At 42.4% G+C, this 21,255-nt stretch overlaps 2 protein-coding genes across 2 annotated transcripts; both read left to right on the top strand.

The window, feature by feature from the left end:
- Positions 1–1,294: 1,294 nt before the first annotated feature.
- On the top strand, positions 1,295–5,036 carry LOC103042134 (dual specificity protein phosphatase 13-like). The gene is made up of 3 exons (XM_015603614.3): positions 1,295–1,545; positions 1,827–2,044; positions 4,174–5,036. The coding sequence occupies exons 1-3, from the start codon at positions 1,424–1,426 to the stop codon at positions 4,365–4,367; spliced, it is 534 nt and encodes a 177-aa protein (XP_015459100.3). The 5' UTR covers positions 1,295–1,423; the 3' UTR covers positions 4,368–5,036.
- Positions 5,037–5,982: 946 nt separating this feature from the next.
- LOC111191343 (dual specificity protein phosphatase 13) lies at positions 5,983–20,498 on the top strand. The gene is made up of 3 exons (XM_022666023.2): positions 5,983–6,364; positions 17,831–18,048; positions 20,130–20,498. Exons 1-3 carry the CDS (start codon positions 6,237–6,239, stop codon positions 20,339–20,341), a joined length of 558 nt encoding a protein of 185 aa, XP_022521744.1. The 5' UTR covers positions 5,983–6,236; the 3' UTR covers positions 20,342–20,498.
- The last annotated feature ends 757 nt before the right edge of the window (positions 20,499–21,255 follow it).

Genomic DNA, 21,255 nt, shown 5'->3' on the forward strand with positions numbered 1-21,255 from the left:
GGAAAATTCGTATGAGTAATTTAGCCATGACACACGTGGCTTTTTGACCTTCTGAAACACAGGGAACTTAATGATGTTCAGAGGCGAAAATACCACCTACTTCTATACCTGTTGTTAACCAAATAAATACCCCAGTTGGCAAGATATGCTTCTCCTCCGAATTCAAAAATAATAATTAAAGTAGAAGGTTGTTTTATAAATAAAAAATGTCTCAGAGAGACTTACACAGGAAGAAGATTTGAATTTTTCCTCATACATTTCTAAGAGAAATCACATTAAAAAAAATATTACATAGATGCTTCCCAACTGTACACACAGAAACTCAATAACATCTCAATAACGGAAGATTTGTTTTTAATCATATTAATGTTGTTTTTAATAATGTTAAACACAAGATAGATTAATATTAAATCATTAAAATATCATGAAATTAGCAAACAAAAACTTGTGTGCGTGCTGGGAATCGTTTGCGCGCTGAACAGAATAACGCTTCCAATCTTCATTTTTCTCCTCCCGGGTGTTGCGAATTACCTGCGGCTGCTGTTTTTGAGCAAGTGAGTTTTTTGCGCTCGAGATTTAAAAGAGGTGGTTTTGACCTTTTGGGGGCGAGGTCAGGGTCACCTCCCTCAGCGAATGCTATTGGCTATTGGAGGGTAGACAAAGAAGGACAGAAGGAGAGTTAGCTAACTAGCTATGCTAAAATCCAAACAACCCACTCTCCGGTGCTGTTAGCCTGAGTTTAGTGCCCGGAGTGACCGGTGGTCAAAACCACCCCTTTCAAAACTCGAGCACAAAAAACTCACTTGAGCAAAAACATCAGCCGCAGGTCATTTGCATAGTGCTCGAGGACAACTGTGAATTTGAGAGGGAAAAAACACCCGAGAGGAGGAAAATGAAGCTCGAGAGCAATATCTTGTTTAGCGAGCACACAGTTCCCTTTATTTTGCTCACGAGCTTCACATTTGTGCTCGCGAGAAGTTAATTTACACACGCAAACTGTTAAAACATGCTGGTTAATTTTTTTCACCTTTATTTTTGCGCCCGTGGCTTTTGAGGTCTTCTTATAATATAAGCTTGAGCCCCTGATTTATCAAATCCATCAAATCCAAAAACGCACCGTTTACAGTTAATTTAATTTAATTTAAGTTAATCTATTATATAATAAAACGGAAAGCAAAAAATAATCAGTTTGATTTACAGTCAATGTATATAAACCCAATTTTATATAATAATTAATATACACTTAAATCTAACCAGTTCGAATCTTTGATCTGTTTATAATGAGGGATTTAATTTTAGAGCAGATGACTGCACCTGCTCCTGTCATTCCACACACACACACACACCAACATACACACACAGCTGCTGACTGGAGCAGATCCACAGTGTGAAATCTGTGTCAGTGTGCAGGTCACAGGTCAGCATGTGTGACGGACAGAGAGGAGGACCTCCCCCGGTTAAGGAGCTGGAGAAGATTCTGTATGGCGGGAAACGGACCGGAAACCACGTGGATGAAGTTTGGCCCAACCTCTATCTGGGAGACATGTGAGTCTGGTCTGTGTTTCAAATAAAGTGGCCATGAGTGGAAAAATAATTACCAGTACAGTGGGTGTTTCTAACAAAGTGGCTATGAGTGGAAGCACAAGTTATAATAGGTGTTTCTAATAACGTGGCCAGTGTGTGTATGCCTCCCCTTTAGCAAATGCGAAGAACACGACGTGCAGTTTATTCTATAATAAACATGTCTGATTAAAGCAGTGTTTATACACTATTAATGTGTATATTTGTGTGTGTGTAGTAGTTACTGTATTGATTGCTTGTTACAGGTCAATAGCGAATGACCGTTATGGCCTGTGGAAGCTGGGGATTACTCACGTCCTGAACGCAGCCCATGGGAAGATGCACTGTCAGGGAAGTCATGAGTTTTATGGGTCTTCTATAGAATACCATGGTGTTCCAGCCGACGACTCGCCATCCTTTAACCTGTCTGTCTACTTCCAGCCGTGTGCCGACCACATCCACCAGGTGCTGAACTCTCCAGGAGGTAAAACCAGCTAATTAGCAACTCACCGTGAATGTCTCTAATCATAACCTTATATAGCTACACTATGTCCAAAAGTTTTGGGACACCTGCTCATTCATTGTTTCTTCTGAAATCAAGGATATTAAAGAGTTTATCCTTATTTTATTGAAGTTCTGATGGCTTTATGCACAAATAGAAAATTTGATATAAAAACTCATTATTTCATTTTTTTAAATGTAGTGCAGTGTACAAGAAATATGTTTTCATCCATTTTTCCAATTTTGTTTTTTCATCTTTGCCCCTCGCAATCAGAATTTCAAGAAAAATGAAAAAATTAATCTTTTGCTTATTTTCTGATTTTTTAATTTTTGCATTTTGCAAGTTGGATTATACCATCAGATTGTGTTACAAATTACAAAAAATCTGAAAAATCGAGAGAAGATTCAATTTTCATTTCTTAAAATTATGTTTTTGAAAGGCCGAAACAAAAAAAACTAGATAATTTTAACTATACTAAATGGAAAAAATATATATAATTAAGTTTTATACTCAATTTTCTATTTTTGAATGTAGCTTGATACAGTTGGAAAATTAAACTTCAAAACGTTGCACTGACCGGCATTTGGCTTGGTGCCAGAAGCTTGATGTTTGTTTATCTGCTCTAGAGAGTCCTATTCTTTTGGCAGTGCTCCTTTAAATGTACTAGACAAGCAGTGTGTGTGCATTCACATAGACTAATGCATTCATTAAAAGGGGTTTCCACAAAAAGTTGAATATTCTGTATAGTCTAGGTTTATATATACACTACACCAGTGGTTCCCAACCTATGGGTCGCGACCCAACCTATGGGTCGCCAAAGATCCACGATGGGTCGCGAAGCCCTCTTGATTTTAAGGGGTTTAATATTAATACTATATATAGTCTAGGGCAGGGGTCACCAACCTTTTTGAACCTGAGAGCTACTTCTTGGGTACCAATTAATGCGAAGGGCTACCAGTTTGATACACACTCGTGAAATTACAAATTTTCTCAATTTACCTTTAATTATATGTTATTATTAATAATTAATGACATTCATCTATGTGAAGACACAGATATCAATAGGCAACACTATTATTATAAATCTCTGCAAGTGTTTACATTTTATATTATATTTTAATATAATATTACATATTATATTACATTATATTGTATAATAATATATAAACTATAGGCTATCTCTAAGCTAATATTAATGTAATATAATCTAAAATTACATCAATGCAACTGTGATTTAAAAAAAAAAAGAATAGCAACAAAAATGCTATTTTTAGACCAGGCCTGCGGGCTACTCATAAGGTCCTTGCGGGCTACCTGGTGCCCGCGGGCACCATGTTGGTGACCCCTGGTCTAGGGTAAGCAAAATTCGCCGCGCTGCGCCGCGCTGCGCTGCGCTCTCTCTGTCTCTCTCTCTCTCTCTCTCTCTGGCGCGCGCGCGGGCGCTCTCTCCGGCAGCGCGGAGCTGAATTCAGCGCGAGGCTGAATATAATAATATAATAATATAAGAATATAAAACTCAGTTTAGTTAAATAAATGAAAATGAGTGAGGGCCTGTAAAGTTAATCAATTATTGTCCAATATTTGGACAGGTTGAGGTTTTGGTGAGCTGTTTTACTGATTTGAAACTGAAAATGATATTCTTTTTTTTTGTTTGTTTGTTTTTATTTTATATAAATTATTTTTTATTCATTTTAAATAGTTGTATTATTTTATTGATCTAATTATTTTTTTCTTCATAAGATAAAAATTCCTTATGTTTTATGTATCAATTTTTCCTTTTTTTCAGTTTTTATTTGTCATTTCTAAACCCCCCCCCCCCCCCCCCCCCACCCCAACCCAATTATACACTTACATCTTTTACATTTGGGGGGGTGGGGGGGTGGGGGTGGTTATGTTGGGTCACCAAAGCTTACAATGGTAAAAAATATGGGTCCCTGAAGAAAAAGGTTGGGAACCACTGCACTACACTATTATATAGTATTTAAATTATTGAGGGATTTTACATTAAATGGAAGAACAACTTAGGAGAGCAGAATGTGCTAATGTTTATGATATAATGCTAACTTATGATGTATGTTTGTGTGTGTGTGTGTGTATGTTTGTGTTTTTAGCACGGTTGCTGATACATTGTGCGGTGGGTGTGAGTCGCTCTGCTTCATTGGTTCTGGCCTACCTGATGATCCACCAGAACCTCTCCCTGCTGGAGGCCATAAAAACTGTCAAACAGCACCGCTGGATCTTTCCCAACCGTGGCTTCCTCAAACAGCTCAGAGCGCTGGACATCAGACTGCACTGCTTAGACTGAATCAGGATAATCATCAAACAGCTCCAAACACTGGACATGAGAATGTATGACTTAGTCTGAAACAGGATAATCATCCAACTGCTCAGAGTGCTGGACATCAGACTGCACAGCTTATTGTAAAACAGGAGAATCATCAAACAGCTCCAAACACTGGACATGAGAATGTATGACTTAGACTATACTGCTTAGACTGAATCAGGATAATCATCAAACAGCTCCAAGTGCTGGAAATCAGATTGTTTTGCTTAGACTGAACCAGGATAGTCATCAAACAGCTCCAAACACTGGACCCCAGACTGCAAAGTTTAGACTGAACCAGAATAGTCATCAAGTAGCTATAAGCACTGGACATCAGACTGCATGGCTTAGACTGAACCAGGAGAAGCATCAAACAGCTCTGAGTGCTAGAGATCAGAAACATCTCCAAGCACTGGACATCAGACTGTAAGGCCTCGACTGAACCAGTATAATCATCAAACTGCCCAGAGCACTGGATATCAGACTGCATGGCTTAGACTAAACCAGGATAATCATCAAACATCTCAGAGTACTGGACATCAAACTGTACGACTTAGACTGAACCAGGATAATCATCAAACTCTGAGCACTGGACATCAGACTGTACTGCTTAGACTGAATTGTGAATTCATAATGGATATAAAAGGATTTATAATAGATATTCAAAAATTCATTGTGGACACTGAATAATTGTATTTATATAATTTTATATTTAAATGATTATTAATAAGTGAATGTTTTATTCAGAGAAGAGGGAGATTCTTACCCTAGATTGGCCAAAACAGTGGTTCTGTTTCTGGAACATGTCCCCCTGGGATAGTTATCAGGACAGTTCCTTTGCCTCTAGGAGGTCATCAAAAGCTTGTAGAAGGACACATACACACACACACACACACACACACACACACTGACCAGTGCAAAGACACACACTAACCACCTGCAGCCATGTAGATCTAACTGGTACTGGGCAGATCGTAAGAGGCCACAGTGTTCCTCTTCCTGTTCAGTTTACACACATACATCACACACATAACACGTCTAAATTTAGATTCGGTAGTAAGTCTTTAAAACCCCAGTAACAGACAGATAGACAGCCCGACCCACAGACACATAGTTAGTCCAGTAGATAGTCCTATATACAGATAGACAGTTACTGTATATAAATAATAAGTAGGGAGACAAACTGGTAGACAGACAGTGAGCCAGACTGACAGACAGATGAATAGGTAGAGAGATATATAGAGATGTAGACAGATGAGCAGACAGACAGAAAGAAATTTACATACACAGAAATTTAGCTAAACAGGTAAATAGACAAGTAGACAGCCATAGATAGACCGACTGACCGGTCAATTGAAAGATAGATACATAGAACAAAAGGCAGTGAGACAGACAGATGAACAGATAAATAGGTATATAGACAGGTAGACAGAGAGAGAAAAAAACAGATAGACAGGCCAATAGATATAAATGGATAGACAGACAGACAGCCTGTGCATGAACAGAATGTGTTTGTTTGTCTAAGGCTTTGGGAATGCATCATGTAAAGCCTGTGTGCGTTTGTTTGTGTGTGTGTGTATGTGTGTGTGTGTGTAACAGTACACTGATGCTCTATATATGGCAGCAGTCCAGTGATCCCACCTGCTTTTCCTGGTCACTGGTTCAAACCTCCCCAGGACCTCACACACTTTCACACACATACACCCTCACACACACACACTCACATACACTCTCACACACATTCACAAACACCACATACATACACACACTTTCACACACATACACCCTCACACACAACCTCACACACATTCACACACACACCACACAGATCCCATCAGAACAGTATCAGAAATGACCACTCAGAAGAACAAGAGGAAGGAGTACATGTGTGTGAAGGACCTGGAGAAAGTTCTGGACACCTGCACTCTGGACCTGCACCAGATCGACGAGGTGTGGCCCAACCTGTACATCGGAAACGTGTACGTACTGACCGCTTCCTCCTCACGCTACACACTGACCTCACTCTGACTCACAGCGAAAGTCTTAGTCTTAACATTAACATTAAAATACTAAACACAAATAAACATAAAGTCAGTGTTCAGTCAGTGAGAGTGTCTACTTGTAATTAACTCTATATAACATTAGAATACTAAACCCAAATAAACATAAAGTCAGTGTTCAGTGAGAGTGTCTACCTGTAATTAACTCTATATAACATTAGAATACTAAACCCAAATAAAAATAAAGTCAGTGATCAGCCAGTGAGAGTGTCTACCTGTAATTTTCTCTATATAACATTAGAATAATAAACTTAAATAAACATAAAGTTAGTGTTCAGTCAGTGAGCGTTTTTACATGTAATTAACTCTATATAACATTAGAATATTAAACCCAAATAAACATAAAATCAGTGTTCAGTGAGAGTGTCTACCTGTAATTAACTCTATATAACATTAGAATACTAAACCCAAATAAACATAAAGTCAGTGTTCAGTGAGAGTGTCTACCTGTAATTAACTCTATATAACATTAGAACACTAAACCCAAGTAACCAAAAGTCAGTGGTCAGTGAGTGTGTCTATCTGTAATCAACTCTGTATATCATTAGTAATATAATACAGGAAATTGACAAATCCTGCACCTAACAGCTGGGGTTATGCATAGGGCTCAGCCAGGATCTACTACTCACTCAACTAACAACAATAGCAAAACCACCACAATCTGATACTGGCTCGACAAGAATCCAGAAGCACAGCCTAACACTATGTTCATGGTCCATTGCCTCAACTGCCAAGTAACAGACCTACCAAAAAATAACCTATGAACACATAAAATCCCTCCTTAATCTAAGCTCACTTCCTTTAACTATGGCAACAACACACTTACCTAAGCACAATCACACACAATAAATCACATTATAAGTTGCGTGAGCAGAACACAGCAACCACTACCATCTGATACTGGCTCGACAAGAATCCAGAAGCATAGCGAACTATGTTCATGGTCCGTGCCTCAACTGCCAAGTACTCAGACGTCTACAAAAACTCATGAGACAAATTATTACAAGAGCAGGACCACACCAATCCCCTTCATCCAAACTTTAACACAAACTTCAGTGCAAGCTCTTCTCGGGGGTCATCAGGCAGGCACCTTCCTTCGTCAGTGTTTCGCTGAATTAGGCCCACGACACCTCCAGAAGGCTCAACAGTGAAGTCTGGCGTCCCAGACCCACCCCCCTCCAAGCCTGCTGTAGAAGCACAAACTCACTCCCTTCCCCACACAGCCTCAGCCCTTCTGAACCACAACCACTGACTAGATCTTTCAGCTACATCTAACAACTCCAACACAAACTTCAGTGCAAGCTCTTCTCAGGGGTCATCAGGTAGGCACCTTCCTTCGTCAGTGTTTCGCTGAATTAGGCCCACGACACCTCCAGAAGGCTCAACAGTGAAGTCTGGCGTCCCAGACCCACCCCCCTCCAAGCTTGCTGTAGAAGCACAAACTCACTCCCTTCCCCACACAGCCTCAGCCCTTCTGAACCACAACCACTGACTAGATCTTTCAGCTACATCTGACAACTCCTTCACTACAGTCCTTAGCACACGACCTCTAATTCCGAATTCAGACAGCAGTCTTGTGGCAGACTTCGCAACAAAGCCTCTAGTACCTACCTCTACCGGTCTAATATACGCTTGCCACCCACGCTCTCTCACCTCAGCCACCAAGTCTGTATACTTCAGCCTTTTCCTTTCATAAGCTCCATCTACCTCGTCTTCAAACGGAACAGTCAGCTCTATAAAATACACTATCCGCTTACTTTCAGAGTACAACACTACATCCGGCCTCAAGGTTGTAACCAGAATGCACTGTGGGATCTGCAGTTTACTACCTACATCCACTAATAACTTCCAATCTCGTGCATTGGCCCACTTACCAGCAGTTTTCAAGCACTGTGCTGTTTCTCCACTATGCTGCCCCTCACGCACAAACGTTATTACCCTACTGCAACCTACCACGGGCATGTTATTAACTTCTAACCGTTTCTTATCAAGTGCACCTGCAAGAGATCTAAGTACCTGATTATGCCTCCATGTGTAGCGCCCCTGGGATAGACTCACCTTACATGCCGACAAAATGTGCTTCAGCGTGCCACTTCCTGCACATAGCTTACAACTTGGATCCTCACCCACCCACTGAGCAAGGTTTTGTGGCGTTGGCAGAACATCATATGTAGCTCCCAAAAGAAACTTTATACGGCCTGTATCCAATCCCCATAACTCTCGCCAGGTGATTCTCCGCTTCTCTACACTTTCCCATCTCATCCACTGCCCCTGTTTACTCTGCCCTGCTGCTTTTGCCCTCCTTGCTTCCTCCTCCTGCTCACGAATAAACCCTGTAACCATACGCCTTTTCTCAGGTGATGTGGCCTTGCCGAATGCTTTCCAAGAATCACCTAAACCTAATCCTGCCCTCCCATTTTGCACCTGCCCCACAACATCCCTGTGCTCCAGTGCCCTCCTTGCGGCTTGAGTAGCTTCTCGAGCATTCCACTTTCTCCCAGACCTAGTCACTGGTGCTGTTGCTTTAACCAGCCCGTCTTTTGACCCTAACAACTGCATTTCACGTCCTACCTTAGCACATTTGAACTCCTCAACCAAGCTCGTCAACGGCAGTTCCAGCATCCCTCTCCCACACCACGCCACACTACTAAGGCAACGCGGCACCCCCAACCATGTCCTTATAGCCTTGCTCATAACCCTTTCTAACCTCTCAACTTCAGAAATCGGAATATCATAAACTGTAAGTGGCCACCTTAGACGAGGCAACAAACCAAACTGCAGACACCACAATTTTAATTTACCTGGCAGAAAAGACTTATCAATTCTATTAATGGCCTCCACCATTTCTGTCCTCAACCCTTCCACCTGCTCTTTATCATTCAGTGCTGCAGTATACCACCTACCTAAACTCTTAACTGGCTTTTCCAATATAGATGGTATGACTTCTCCCTCCATCATAAACCTTTCTTGTATCAATTTCCCTTTAACGATTGATACACTCCTAGACTTGCTCGGTTTAACTTTCATCCTAGCCAGCCTAAGATTATCATTTAACTTCCCTAGCAGTCGCCGGGTACATGGCACCGTGGTCGTTAATGTTGTCATATCGTCCATAAACGCCCTAACTGGTGGGAGCCGGGTGCCATCATGCAGCCTCTCCCCGCCTACGACCCACTTAGAAGCCCTAATAATCACCTCCATTGCCATCGTAAACGCTAGCGGTGAAATTGTACAACCTGCCATTATACCTATTTCCAGTCGTTGCCAAGATGTGACACACTCCCCTACACTAAAGCAAAACTGTATGTCTTCAAAATAGGCTTTAACTAACCTTGAAATCTCTTCTGGAACCCTAAAAAAATTGAATGCCTTCCACAACAATGCATGCGGTACCGAACCAAAAGCATTAGCCAGATCTAAAAACACCACATGTAGATCCTTTTTCTCGGCTCTTGCTGTTTGAATCTGATGCCAAATCATACTATTATGCTCTATGCAACCAGAAAAACCTGCAATTCCTGCCTTTTGTACAGACGTATCAATTAAATTATTTCTTTTCAGGTACGTTGCTAGTCTACGTGCAACCACACTAAAGAAGATCTTACCCTCCACATTCAACAAGCTTATGGGACGGAACTGATCAATAGCCACAGAATCCTTTTCTTTTGGGATAAGAACACCACCTGCTCTGCGCCACTCCTTTGGAATAATCCCCTTCTTCCACACTATAGCCATTAGTTTCCATAGAAACTTCAAAACATCTGGTGCACTTTTATATAATCTATATGGAACCCCATTTGGCCCTGGGGCAGAACCTGCCTTTGCAGCCTTCACCACCTCCTGAACCTCACTCCACCTAGGGGGGTTAACATCCATTTTCCACTCTATATCACCTAACGGCGGCATGTCTGCTGGTAGGTCCAGGTCGCTAGACCTTTCCTTCTCTGTGTAAACACTCTTAAAGTGCTCCTCCAACTCCCTCTTTCCGACCTTTAGATTTCCTGATTTCTCCTTACTAAACAGACTCTTAACAAACCTAAATGGATCTCTAAAGAACTCTATCCTAGCACGCTCCTTCTTCTTCCTCCTTTTCCTCATAGCCTCTGCTCTCCGCAATTTTACCAACTTACTTCTCAACTCCTCCTGCAATAACTCAATGCCCTCTCTTTCTGCCTCATTCCCCTTCTTCCACTTCTTTCTGAGTAACCTTGATTCCTTAACCAGTTTTTCTATTTCTACCTGCCGCCTTGATTTAACTACATCTTGACACTTTACGTTCCTCTGCACAACACCAAATCTTGCCATTCCATAATCATAAATGACTTTACCTAGCCTGTTCAATTTACTCTCTGCTGTTCCCTTCAAACCCTCAAGCATACCTTTCAAATCATCATTAATACTCCTCCATGCCATCTTGTCTCCTGTGCCTGGCCATTTAACTTTGGATCTTTGACCGATTCCTTTCTCCCTACCCATCTGCTTTCCCTTAGCCTTTGACCTATCAACACCTCCTTCATCCTCCACTCCTTCTGTGCTTAAGTTAGCCTCCCTAGTATCAAAGGTATTGATATCCTGCGGACTGTGGCACGTAACCTGCCGCTGGACTTCAGCCGACTGACTCAAACAATTCTGTTCAAAGTATTGTTCAATGCGGGGCCCCTGCACTCCTTCACTCAAGCACCTCATCTTTCCTTGGTGTATCCTCAGCCCTCTCACTGATGTGACCTTGCTCCACCCACACACACAGGTCAGCAACTCCTTTCCACTTACCATCCCACCTGCCTCTATGCTTAACCCACTTCTCGTAGTCATGTCCGTTCCAGAGTCCGTAACCATGTTATCCGCCTGTGAGTCATCTTCCACCCCTGCTCTCGCTGACTCCTGGGGTATTGCTTTTTTCTTTTTCAATGTAGCTTGCTTGGTTGCACACACATGGTTAACCATGGTGGCTGCTACCATGGATTGCCAGCCCATGGCAGCACCGTTAGGGTCTATTCCCTCTTGTCAGCTGTCTTTCCATGCTGTCACAGGGTCTTTCCTCTGTTGTCAACTGTTCTCTTCACAGCAGTCACTAGCTTAACTAGATGTCAAGTAATATAATACAGGAAATTGACAAATCCTGCACCTAACAGCTGGGGTTATGCATAGGGCTCAGCCAGGATCTACTACTCACTCAACTAACAACAATAGCAAAACCACCACAATCTGATACTGGCTCGACAAGAATCCAGAAGCACAGCCTAACACTATGTTCATGGTCCATTGCCTCAACTGCCAAGTAACAGACCTACCAAAAAATAACCTATGAACACATAAAATCCCTCCTTAATCTAAGCTCACTTCCTTTAACTATGGCAACAACACACTTACCTAAGCACAATCACACACAATAAATCACATTATAAGTTGCGTGAGCAGAACACAGCAACCACTACCATCTGATACTGGCTCGACAAGAATCCAGAAGCATAGCGAACTATGTTCATGGTCCGTGCCTCAACTGCCAAGTACTCAGACGTCTACAAAAACTCATGAGACAAATTATTACAAGAGCAGGACCACACCAATCCCCTTCATCCAAACTTTAACACAAACTTCAGTGCAAGCTCTTCTCGGGGGTCATCAGGCAGGCACCTTCCTTCGTCAGTGTTTCGCTGAATTAGGCCCACGACACCTCCAGAAGGCTCAACAGTGAAGTCTGGCGTCCCAGACCCACCCCCCTCCAAGCCTGCTGTAGAAGCACAAACTCACTCCCTTCCCCACACAGCCTCAGCCCTTCTGAACCACAACCACTGACTAGATCTTTCAGCTACATCTAACAACTCCAACACAAACTTCAGTGCAAGCTCTTCTCAGGGGTCATCAGGTAGGCACCTTCCTTCGTCAGTGTTTCGCTGAATTAGGCCCACGACACCTCCAGAAGGCTCAACAGTGAAGTCTGGCGTCCCAGACCCACCCCCCTCCAAGCTTGCTGTAGAAGCACAAACTCACTCCCTTCCCCACACAGCCTCAGCCCTTCTGAACCACAACCACTGACTAGATCTTTCAGCTACATCTGACAACTCCTTCACTACAGTCCTTAGCACACGACCTCTAATTCCGAATTCAGACAGCAGTCTTGTGGCAGACTTCGCAACAAAGCCTCTAGTACCTACCTCTACCGGTCTAATATACGCTTGCCACCCACGCTCTCTCACCTCAGCCACCAAGTCTGTATACTTCAGCCTTTTCCTTTCATAAGCTCCATCTACCTCGTCTTCAAACGGAACAGTCAGCTCTATAAAATACACTATCCGCTTACTTTCAGAGTACAACACTACATCCGGCCTCAAGGTTGTAACCAGAATGCACTGTGGGATCTGCAGTTTACTACCTACATCCACTAATAACTTCCAATCTCGTGCATTGGCCCACTTACCAGCAGTTTTCAAGCACTGTGCTGTTTCTCCACTATGCTGCCCCTCACGCACAAACGTTATTACCCTACTGCAACCTACCACGGGCATGTTATTAACTTCTAACCGTTTCTTATCAAGTGCACCTGCAAGAGATCTAAGTACCTGATTATGCCTCCATGTGTAGCGCCCCTGGGATAGACTCACCTTACATGCCGACAAAATGTGCTTCAGCGTGCCACTTCCTGCACATAGCTTACAACTTGGATCCTCACCCACCCACTGAGCAAGGTTTTGTGGCGTTGGCAGAACATCATATGTAGCTCCCAAAAGAAACTTTATACGGCCTGTATCCAATCCCCATAACTCTCGCCAGGTGATTCTCCGCTTCTCTACACTTTCCCATCTCATCCACTGCCCCTGTTTACTCTGCCCTGCTGCTTTTGCCCTCCTTGCTTCCTCCTCCTGCTCACGAATAAACCCTGTAACCATACGCCTTTTCTCAGGTGATGTGGCCTTGCCGAATGCTTTCCAAGAATCACCTAAACCTAATCCTGCCCTCCCATTTTGCACCTGCCCCACAACATCCCTGTGCTCCAGTGCCCTCCTTGCGGCTTGAGTAGCTTCTCGAGCATTCCACTTTCTCCCAGACCTAGTCACTGGTGCTGTTGCTTTAACCAGCCCGTCTTTTGACCCTAACAACTGCATTTCACGTCCTACCTTAGCACATTTGAACTCCTCAACCAAGCTCGTCAACGGCAGTTCCAGCATCCCTCTCCCACACCACGCCACACTACTAAGGCAACGCGGCACCCCCAACCATGTCCTTATAGCCTTGCTCATAACCCTTTCTAACCTCTCAACTTCAGAAATCGGAATATCATAAACTGTAAGTGGCCACCTTAGACGAGGCAACAAACCAAACTGCAGACACCACAATTTTAATTTACCTGGCAGAAAAGACTTATCAATTCTATTAATGGCCTCCACCATTTCTGTCCTCAACCCTTCCACCTGCTCTTTATCATTCAGTGCTGCAGTATACCACCTACCTAAACTCTTAACTGGCTTTTCCAATATAGATGGTATGACTTCTCCCTCCATCATAAACCTTTCTTGTATCAATTTCCCTTTAACGATTGATACACTCCTAGACTTGCTCGGTTTAACTTTCATCCTAGCCAGCCTAAGATTATCATTTAACTTCCCTAGCAGTCGCCGGGTACATGGCACCGTGGTCGTTAATGTTGTCATATCGTCCATAAACGCCCTAACTGGTGGGAGCCGGGTGCCATCATGCAGCCTCTCCCCGCCTACGACCCACTTAGAAGCCCTAATAATCACCTCCATTGCCATCGTAAACGCTAGCGGTGAAATTGTACAACCTGCCATTATACCTATTTCCAGTCGTTGCCAAGATGTGACACACTCCCCTACACTAAAGCAAAACTGTATGTCTTCAAAATAGGCTTTAACTAACCTTGAAATCTCTTCTGGAACCCTAAAAAAATTGAATGCCTTCCACAACAATGCATGCGGTACCGAACCAAAAGCATTAGCCAGATCTAAAAACACCACATGTAGATCCTTTTTCTCGGCTCTTGCTGTTTGAATCTGATGCCAAATCATACTATTATGCTCTATGCAACCAGAAAAACCTGCAATTCCTGCCTTTTGTACAGACGTATCAATTAAATTATTTCTTTTCAGGTACGTTGCTAGTCTACGTGCAACCACACTAAAGAAGATCTTACCCTCCACATTCAACAAGCTTATGGGACGGAACTGATCAATAGCCACAGAATCCTTTTCTTTTGGGATAAGAACACCACCTGCTCTGCGCCACTCCTTTGGAATAATCCCCTTCTTCCACACTATAGCCATTAGTTTCCATAGAAACTTCAAAACATCTGGTGCACTTTTATATAATCTATATGGAACCCCATTTGGCCCTGGGGCAGAACCTGCCTTTGCAGCCTTCACCACCTCCTGAACCTCACTCCACCTAGGGGGGTTAACATCCATTTTCCACTCTATATCACCTAACGGCGGCATGTCTGCTGGTAGGTCCAGGTCGCTAGACCTTTCCTTCTCTGTGTAAACACTCTTAAAGTGCTCCTCCAACTCCCTCTTTCCGACCTTTAGATTTCCTGATTTCTCCTTACTAAACAGACTCTTAACAAACCTAAATGGATCTCTAAAGAACTCTATCCTAGCACGCTCCTTCTTCTTCCTCCTTTTCCTCATAGCCTCTGCTCTCCGCAATTTTACCAACTTACTTCTCAACTCCTCCTGCAATAACTCAATGCCCTCTCTTTCTGCCTCATTCCCCTTCTTCCACTTCTTTCTGAGTAACCTTGATTCCTTAACCAGTTTTTCTATTTCTACCTGCCGCCTTGATTTAACTACATCTTGACACTTTACGTTCCTCTGCACAACACCAAATCTTGCCATTCCATAATCATAAATGACTTTACCTAGCCTGTTCAATTTACTCTCTGCTGTTCCCTTCAAACCCTCAAGCATACCTTTCAAATCATCATTAATACTCCTCCATGCCATCTTGTCTCCTGTGCCTGGCCATTTAACTTTGGATCTTTGACCGATTCCTTTCTCCCTACCCATCTGCTTTCCCTTAGCCTTTGACCTATCAACACCTCCTTCATCCTCCACTCCTTCTGTGCTTAAGTTAGCCTCCCTAGTATCAAAGGTATTGATATCCTGCGGACTGTGGCACGTAACCTGCCGCTGGACTTCAGCCGACTGACTCAAACAATTCTGTTCAAAGTATTGTTCAATGCGGGGCCCCTGCACTCCTTCACTCAAGCACCTCATCTTTCCTTGGTGTATCCTCAGCCCTCTCACTGATGTGACCTTGCTCCACCCACACACACAGGTCAGCAACTCCTTTCCACTTACCATCCCACCTGCCTCTATGCTTAACCCACTTCTCGTAGTCATGTCCGTTCCAGAGTCCGTAACCATGTTATCCGCCTGTGAGTCATCTTCCACCCCTGCTCTCGCTGACTCCTGGGGTATTGCTTTTTTCTTTTTCAATGTAGCTTGCTTGGTTGCACACACATGGTTAACCATGGTGGCTGCTACCATGGATTGCCAGCCCATGGCAGCACCGTTAGGGTCTATTCCCTCTTGTCAGCTGTCTTTCCATGCTGTCACAGGGTCTTTCCTCTGTTGTCAACTGTTCTCTTCACAGCAGTCACTAGCTTAACTAGATGTCAAGTAATATAATACAGGAAATTGACAAATCCTGCACCTAACAGCTGGGGTTATGCATAGGGCTCAGCCAGGATCTACTACTCACTCAACTAACAACAATAGCAAAACCACCACAATCTGATACTGGCTCGACAAGAATCCAGAAGCACAGCCTAACACTATGTTCATGGTCCATTGCCTCAACTGCCAAGTAACAGACCTACCAAAAAATAACCTATGAACACATAAAATCCCTCCTTAATCTAAGCTCACTTCCTTTAACTATGGCAACAACACACTTACCTAAGCACAATCACACACAATAAATCACATTATAAGTTGCGTGAGCAGAACACAGCAACCACTACCATCTGATACTGGCTCGACAAGAATCCAGAAGCATAGCGAACTATGTTCATGGTCCGTGCCTCAACTGCCAAGTACTCAGACGTCTACAAAAACTCATGAGACAAATTATTACAAGAGCAGGACCACACCAATCCCCTTCATCCAAACTTTAACACAAACTTCAGTGCAAGCTCTTCTCGGGGGTCATCAGGCAGGCACCTTCCTTCGTCAGTGTTTCGCTGAATTAGAATACTAAACACAAATAAACATAATAAAGTCAGTGATCAGTAAGGGGTTTTACCTATAATTAACTTTTGCCTATAAATAACATAAGAATAAACTCAAATTAATATAAGGTCAGTGTTTAGTGAGAGCGTTTACTTGTAAACATCATATATTTTGTTTTATTAGAGAACATTAATTTGTAATGCTGTGTGTTCATGACGCTGGTGGTGGGGTGGGAGTGTACACACAGCACATGCTGTACCAGGGCAGATTTTGTCATACGTGAGAAACGTGCCAAACGGGGTCAGAGATGATGTCAGAACACAGCCTGACTCCACCTCTCTCTGAATGTGCTAACTGTGGAGGGACCATAAAGCTGCTTACCTGTTTTGATACAGGCCCCATCCACACATATTCAGATTAAAAAAAAAAAAAAAGACTTCTTCAAAAGACTACCTTGTAAAGAGAGGTACCTACACACCACTAAAACATTATCCGGACGGGATTAGTTTCTCAGGGGTTCCTGGGCTAATTTTCTCCTTTACTGGGGGTCCTCTTTATTTCTGTCCGGAACAACCATGTACATGTTTTTCTCAGACATACTCAGACAAATTACAGGCTGAAGTACCTACTGTTTTTCGCTGAACCTCGCGTTTAATAAAATAGCTATTTGTCCACAGCCACGCATCGCAATTACACTTTGGGCGTGCAATTCCACAGAGATCCATGTAAACACAACAGCGAGTGGAAATGGAGGAGTTACTGAACACGATGTCATGTGACAAGAAAGCCAAAAAACTCACTGGTCCTCCAGTTTTTTCAATTGCAGTCTGAATGCAAGAGTTTTATCACTGAGTAGACTGTTGCTAAGGGCTTTTCTGGTGGCATTGCTATGGTATAGCTGTTGGATGCTAAGGTGTTGCTATGGTATAAGCTTTTGGCTAAAATGTCAGCATGTGAGAACTATTGCTCTGAGGATGGTTGGTCCAAACTATCCCCCATGCACAAACAACTTGTGTGAGGGAAAGCTGCTCTTTGTGACCTATTTTTTGAATATTTTCATTCGTTTCTATGGGAAAAATACATGATAAATTTACACAAAGCGTAAATAAATTCAGTTTAACCATGAAGCTTAAAACAAGAGTTTTGACCACAATACTTTTGCAAGCTAATAAATGTGTCTGACAAATTTAATTTGCAGGAGAATAGCCCAGAACAGAACAGCTCTGCAGCAGCTGGGCATCACACACATCCTCAACGCTGCCCACTCTAAACGCGGGAGCATCGGGGACCAGAACTTCTACGGAACCAACTTTGTTTACTGTGGAATTCCAGCCGAAGACTCCTGTCACTTTGACCTGGATATTTACTTCAGACCAGCAGCAGATTTCATCCACAAAGGCCTGAAAGCCCCTGATGGTGAGATATCAAGTTCTTTATAATCCTAATTCCTACCACCGACCCAAATCTCCTTACCCCTACCCCTGACCAATGTCCACTAATATCTGCCCCTGTGATCCATATCTCCTAACCCCTAACTCTCGTAACCCTTATCTGCTAACCTGTACCCCTGTGATCCATATCTCCTTACCCTTGTAACCCATATCTACTTACCCCTACTCCTGTGACCTATATCTACGAACCCTAACCGCCTGACCCATATCTAATTACCCCTACTCCTGTGACCTATATCTACGAACCCTAACCGCCTGACCCATATCTATTGACCCCTACTCCTGTGACCCATATCTGCTAACCACTACCTCCTGTTACTCATATCTTCTAACCTCTACCCCCTTTACACCATGTCTTTTAACCCTTACCCCTGTGACCCATATCTATTAACCCCTACCACCTGTAACCCATATCTACTTACCTCTACCCCCTTTAAACCACCTATTCTAACCCTTACAACCCCAGTGACCCATATCTACTAACCTCTACCCCTGTAACCCATATCTTATAACCCTTACTCCCTGTGACCCATATCTATTAACCTTTACCCCCTGTAACCTATATCTACTAATCCCTAACACTATAACCCATATCTCGTAACACTGTAACCCATATCTATAAACCCCAACACCCTGTAACCCATATCTACTAACCCCTACTCTTGTGACCTATATCTATTAACCCGTAATCCTGTGACCCATACCTGATAACCCCTCCCTCTGTAACCCTCATCTACTAACCCCCTACCCCTGTGACCCAGTACCAGTCAAAAGTTTGGACACAGGCAACTTGAAATTAAGTCACAATAAATCAACTGATGAGAAGTAACAAATAGAATAGGGCAATTATGGCAATTTAAGTTGGCGGTGCACGGAGAACTACCTTAATGTATTATGAATATAAACAGTACTTTTTTTTATAAAATACCTGTGACCTTCTTAGTGTCTTGTTTTAAATATCAGGGCCCTCAGAATTCTACCAGTGAAGTGTGGAACTACTTTGAGCTTGTTAGTGGTGTAGAAATAGCTATGTCTTTCCATGGGCAAGGCTATGCCCCTATCACTAGCTTTGTAGGCCTTTTGGGAGCAAAAGCTAAAAACACTTTACTTTAGAAAGTTGGGGGCAAACAGAGTTTGTACTCCTTATCATGTTTCACTACACCCCAGGGCCATTTCTCATCGTATTTTTTCTTTAAAATGTATTACTGTATTCCTTTTTACACTGTAAATTATAATGTAAAATATTTCGCTATAAGCTCACAAGTAATAAGCTTCACCAAATGAAGCTAGCTAATGATTTTTTTTCCCAGTTATGTTACTCCTACATCAGACTGCTGATCTTATCAACTAAATCTAAAACAAATTGTATATTTTGGTAATAATGTGTTTACTTACCAAGGAAAGTGTGCCTCTTTAATGTTTCTCTCTCCTAGTGCGCTGTTAACTAGCATTAGCTATGTAGTGCTATTGTTTTGTAGCAGAGAGGTACCACAGAATGGCGGCAGGTAGCCAATTAACACTAGTTAAGGTTCTTTAGTACACTCTACTCTAATAAACTGAAGACAATAAAGCTTTCAATGTAATTTTTCTTGCTTGAAATAGGTCACTGCATCTTCACAGACACCAACTGACAGTTTTCCACTTGAAACATCTAAAGTCTAGCTTAGCATTAGCATTCTGAGGTAAACAGCCACTAGCACACGTCTCCCTTTTGTCTGTACATTTCAGCTTCATATCATCTAACCTGCTGTAGCTTTGTGTGTCTATACACAGTTACAGAAGATATAACGAGGTCTTTTTGTCTGGATGATAAAATAAAAACAAAATACTGGAAAATGTACTATAAGCAAAGACTGGTTCTTGTTGAAACTGCTGAAAAAAAAGTCTTCTCAAAATGACCGCACTGTGATTCTCAGTATAAATATTTGAACTTTAGAATTCACACTGAAATTCAACCATGTTTTCTTGCAGAGCTACCATAATTATTTGTTCATGTGTACAGTAGTAGTGTATGTCTGCATTACTAATAATGCCCTTCCCTCCTAGGAAAGGTGTTGGTGCATTGCATTATGGGTATGAGCCGTTCGTCCACGCTGGTTTTGGCGTATCTGATGCTGTATCACCAAATGCCTCTCCGCTCAGCTGTCCAGCGTGTCGTCAAAAAACGAGCAATCTACCCAAACAGGAACTTCCTGGCACTGCTGCTGGACCTGGACCTACAGATGAAGAGGAAAAGAAAAACCTGTGTACTGCTGTAAAAAATAAACAACAAACAAACAAACAACCTACAGCTGCTTTACATCATCACAGGTGGAGTGCTCACAGTTTACTGGTTGGAAGTTGGGAATCTGCAGTGAAAGAGGAAAAAATATTATCATATTTTTCGCACTATAAAGAGCACTATCAATGAACGTCTATTACCTGTTCTATTTTCATACATAAAGCGCACCAGATTATAAGGCTCATTATTTGACACTAGTAAGGAATGGGGGTGTTGACTGACCTGTAAAGCTAAGATAAGTAAATAAAACTGTAATTCTTAAAAAAAATAAATAAATAAAGTCAAACAAGTGCTGGATGTTAATCTACACAGATTTCTCTCATGAAACTGTATATTTGGGTGAGTAAAGCGCTTCAGTTTATTTACAGTAAGCTTAGATTTGCAGATTTCCACTAAGGCTAGCCGCAGTTAGCTGTTAATGCCGCCCAACAGCGCTACACTGAGGAACCCTGAGTGTTCCGGTTAGCCAGGGCGATATTAGCTAGTCAACGTAGTTTGTTTTAACACGGTAAACACACAGGCTACAGTCCAATATAATCACCTCTGAATGGTGAAAGAGTAAGGGCGGTTAGCGGGTAATGCTAATAGTGTTCCAGCCCCGGTGCTGGAGAACTAAACTGAAACTCTTGTATAACACTGTAGCAGAATGGCTTTACTTCTCCTTACAACCTGATAATAAGGTTCACCGGATTGTAAGGCGCACTGATGATTTTTGCGAAAATGAAAGGATTTTAAGTGCACCTTATACTGCGAATTTTTTTTTATAGAAAAATCTGAAAACCAATAGGGTAACAGCTTTTAAAAAATAGCTGACCATTACTAGAGCAGCAGTGAAAATAATGACCCAATAGAATAGCAGCATTAATAAACTGATCTAATACAATATCAGCG

This window comes from Astyanax mexicanus, chromosome 15 (assembly GCF_023375975.1).
Source record: "Astyanax mexicanus isolate ESR-SI-001 chromosome 15, AstMex3_surface, whole genome shotgun sequence".
Taxonomy (NCBI): domain Eukaryota; kingdom Metazoa; phylum Chordata; class Actinopteri; order Characiformes; family Acestrorhamphidae; genus Astyanax; species Astyanax mexicanus.

Coding starts and splice junctions, on each gene's coding strand:
- LOC111191343 (XM_022666023.2), top strand. CDS start 6,237: ATGACCACTCAGAAGAACAAGAGGAAGGAGTACATGTGTGTGAAGGAC. Junction 6,365..17,830: donor AACCTGTACATCGGAAACGT/GTACGTACTGAC, acceptor TTTAATTTGCAG/GAGAATAGCCCAGAACAGAA. Junction 18,049..20,129: donor AGGCCTGAAAGCCCCTGATG/GTGAGATATCAA, acceptor CTTCCCTCCTAG/GAAAGGTGTTGGTGCATTGC.
- LOC103042134 (XM_015603614.3), top strand. CDS start 1,424: ATGTGTGACGGACAGAGAGGAGGACCTCCCCCGGTTAAGGAGCTGGAG. Junction 1,546..1,826: donor AACCTCTATCTGGGAGACAT/GTGAGTCTGGTC, acceptor TGCTTGTTACAG/GTCAATAGCGAATGACCGTT. Junction 2,045..4,173: donor GGTGCTGAACTCTCCAGGAG/GTAAAACCAGCT, acceptor TTGTGTTTTTAG/CACGGTTGCTGATACATTGT.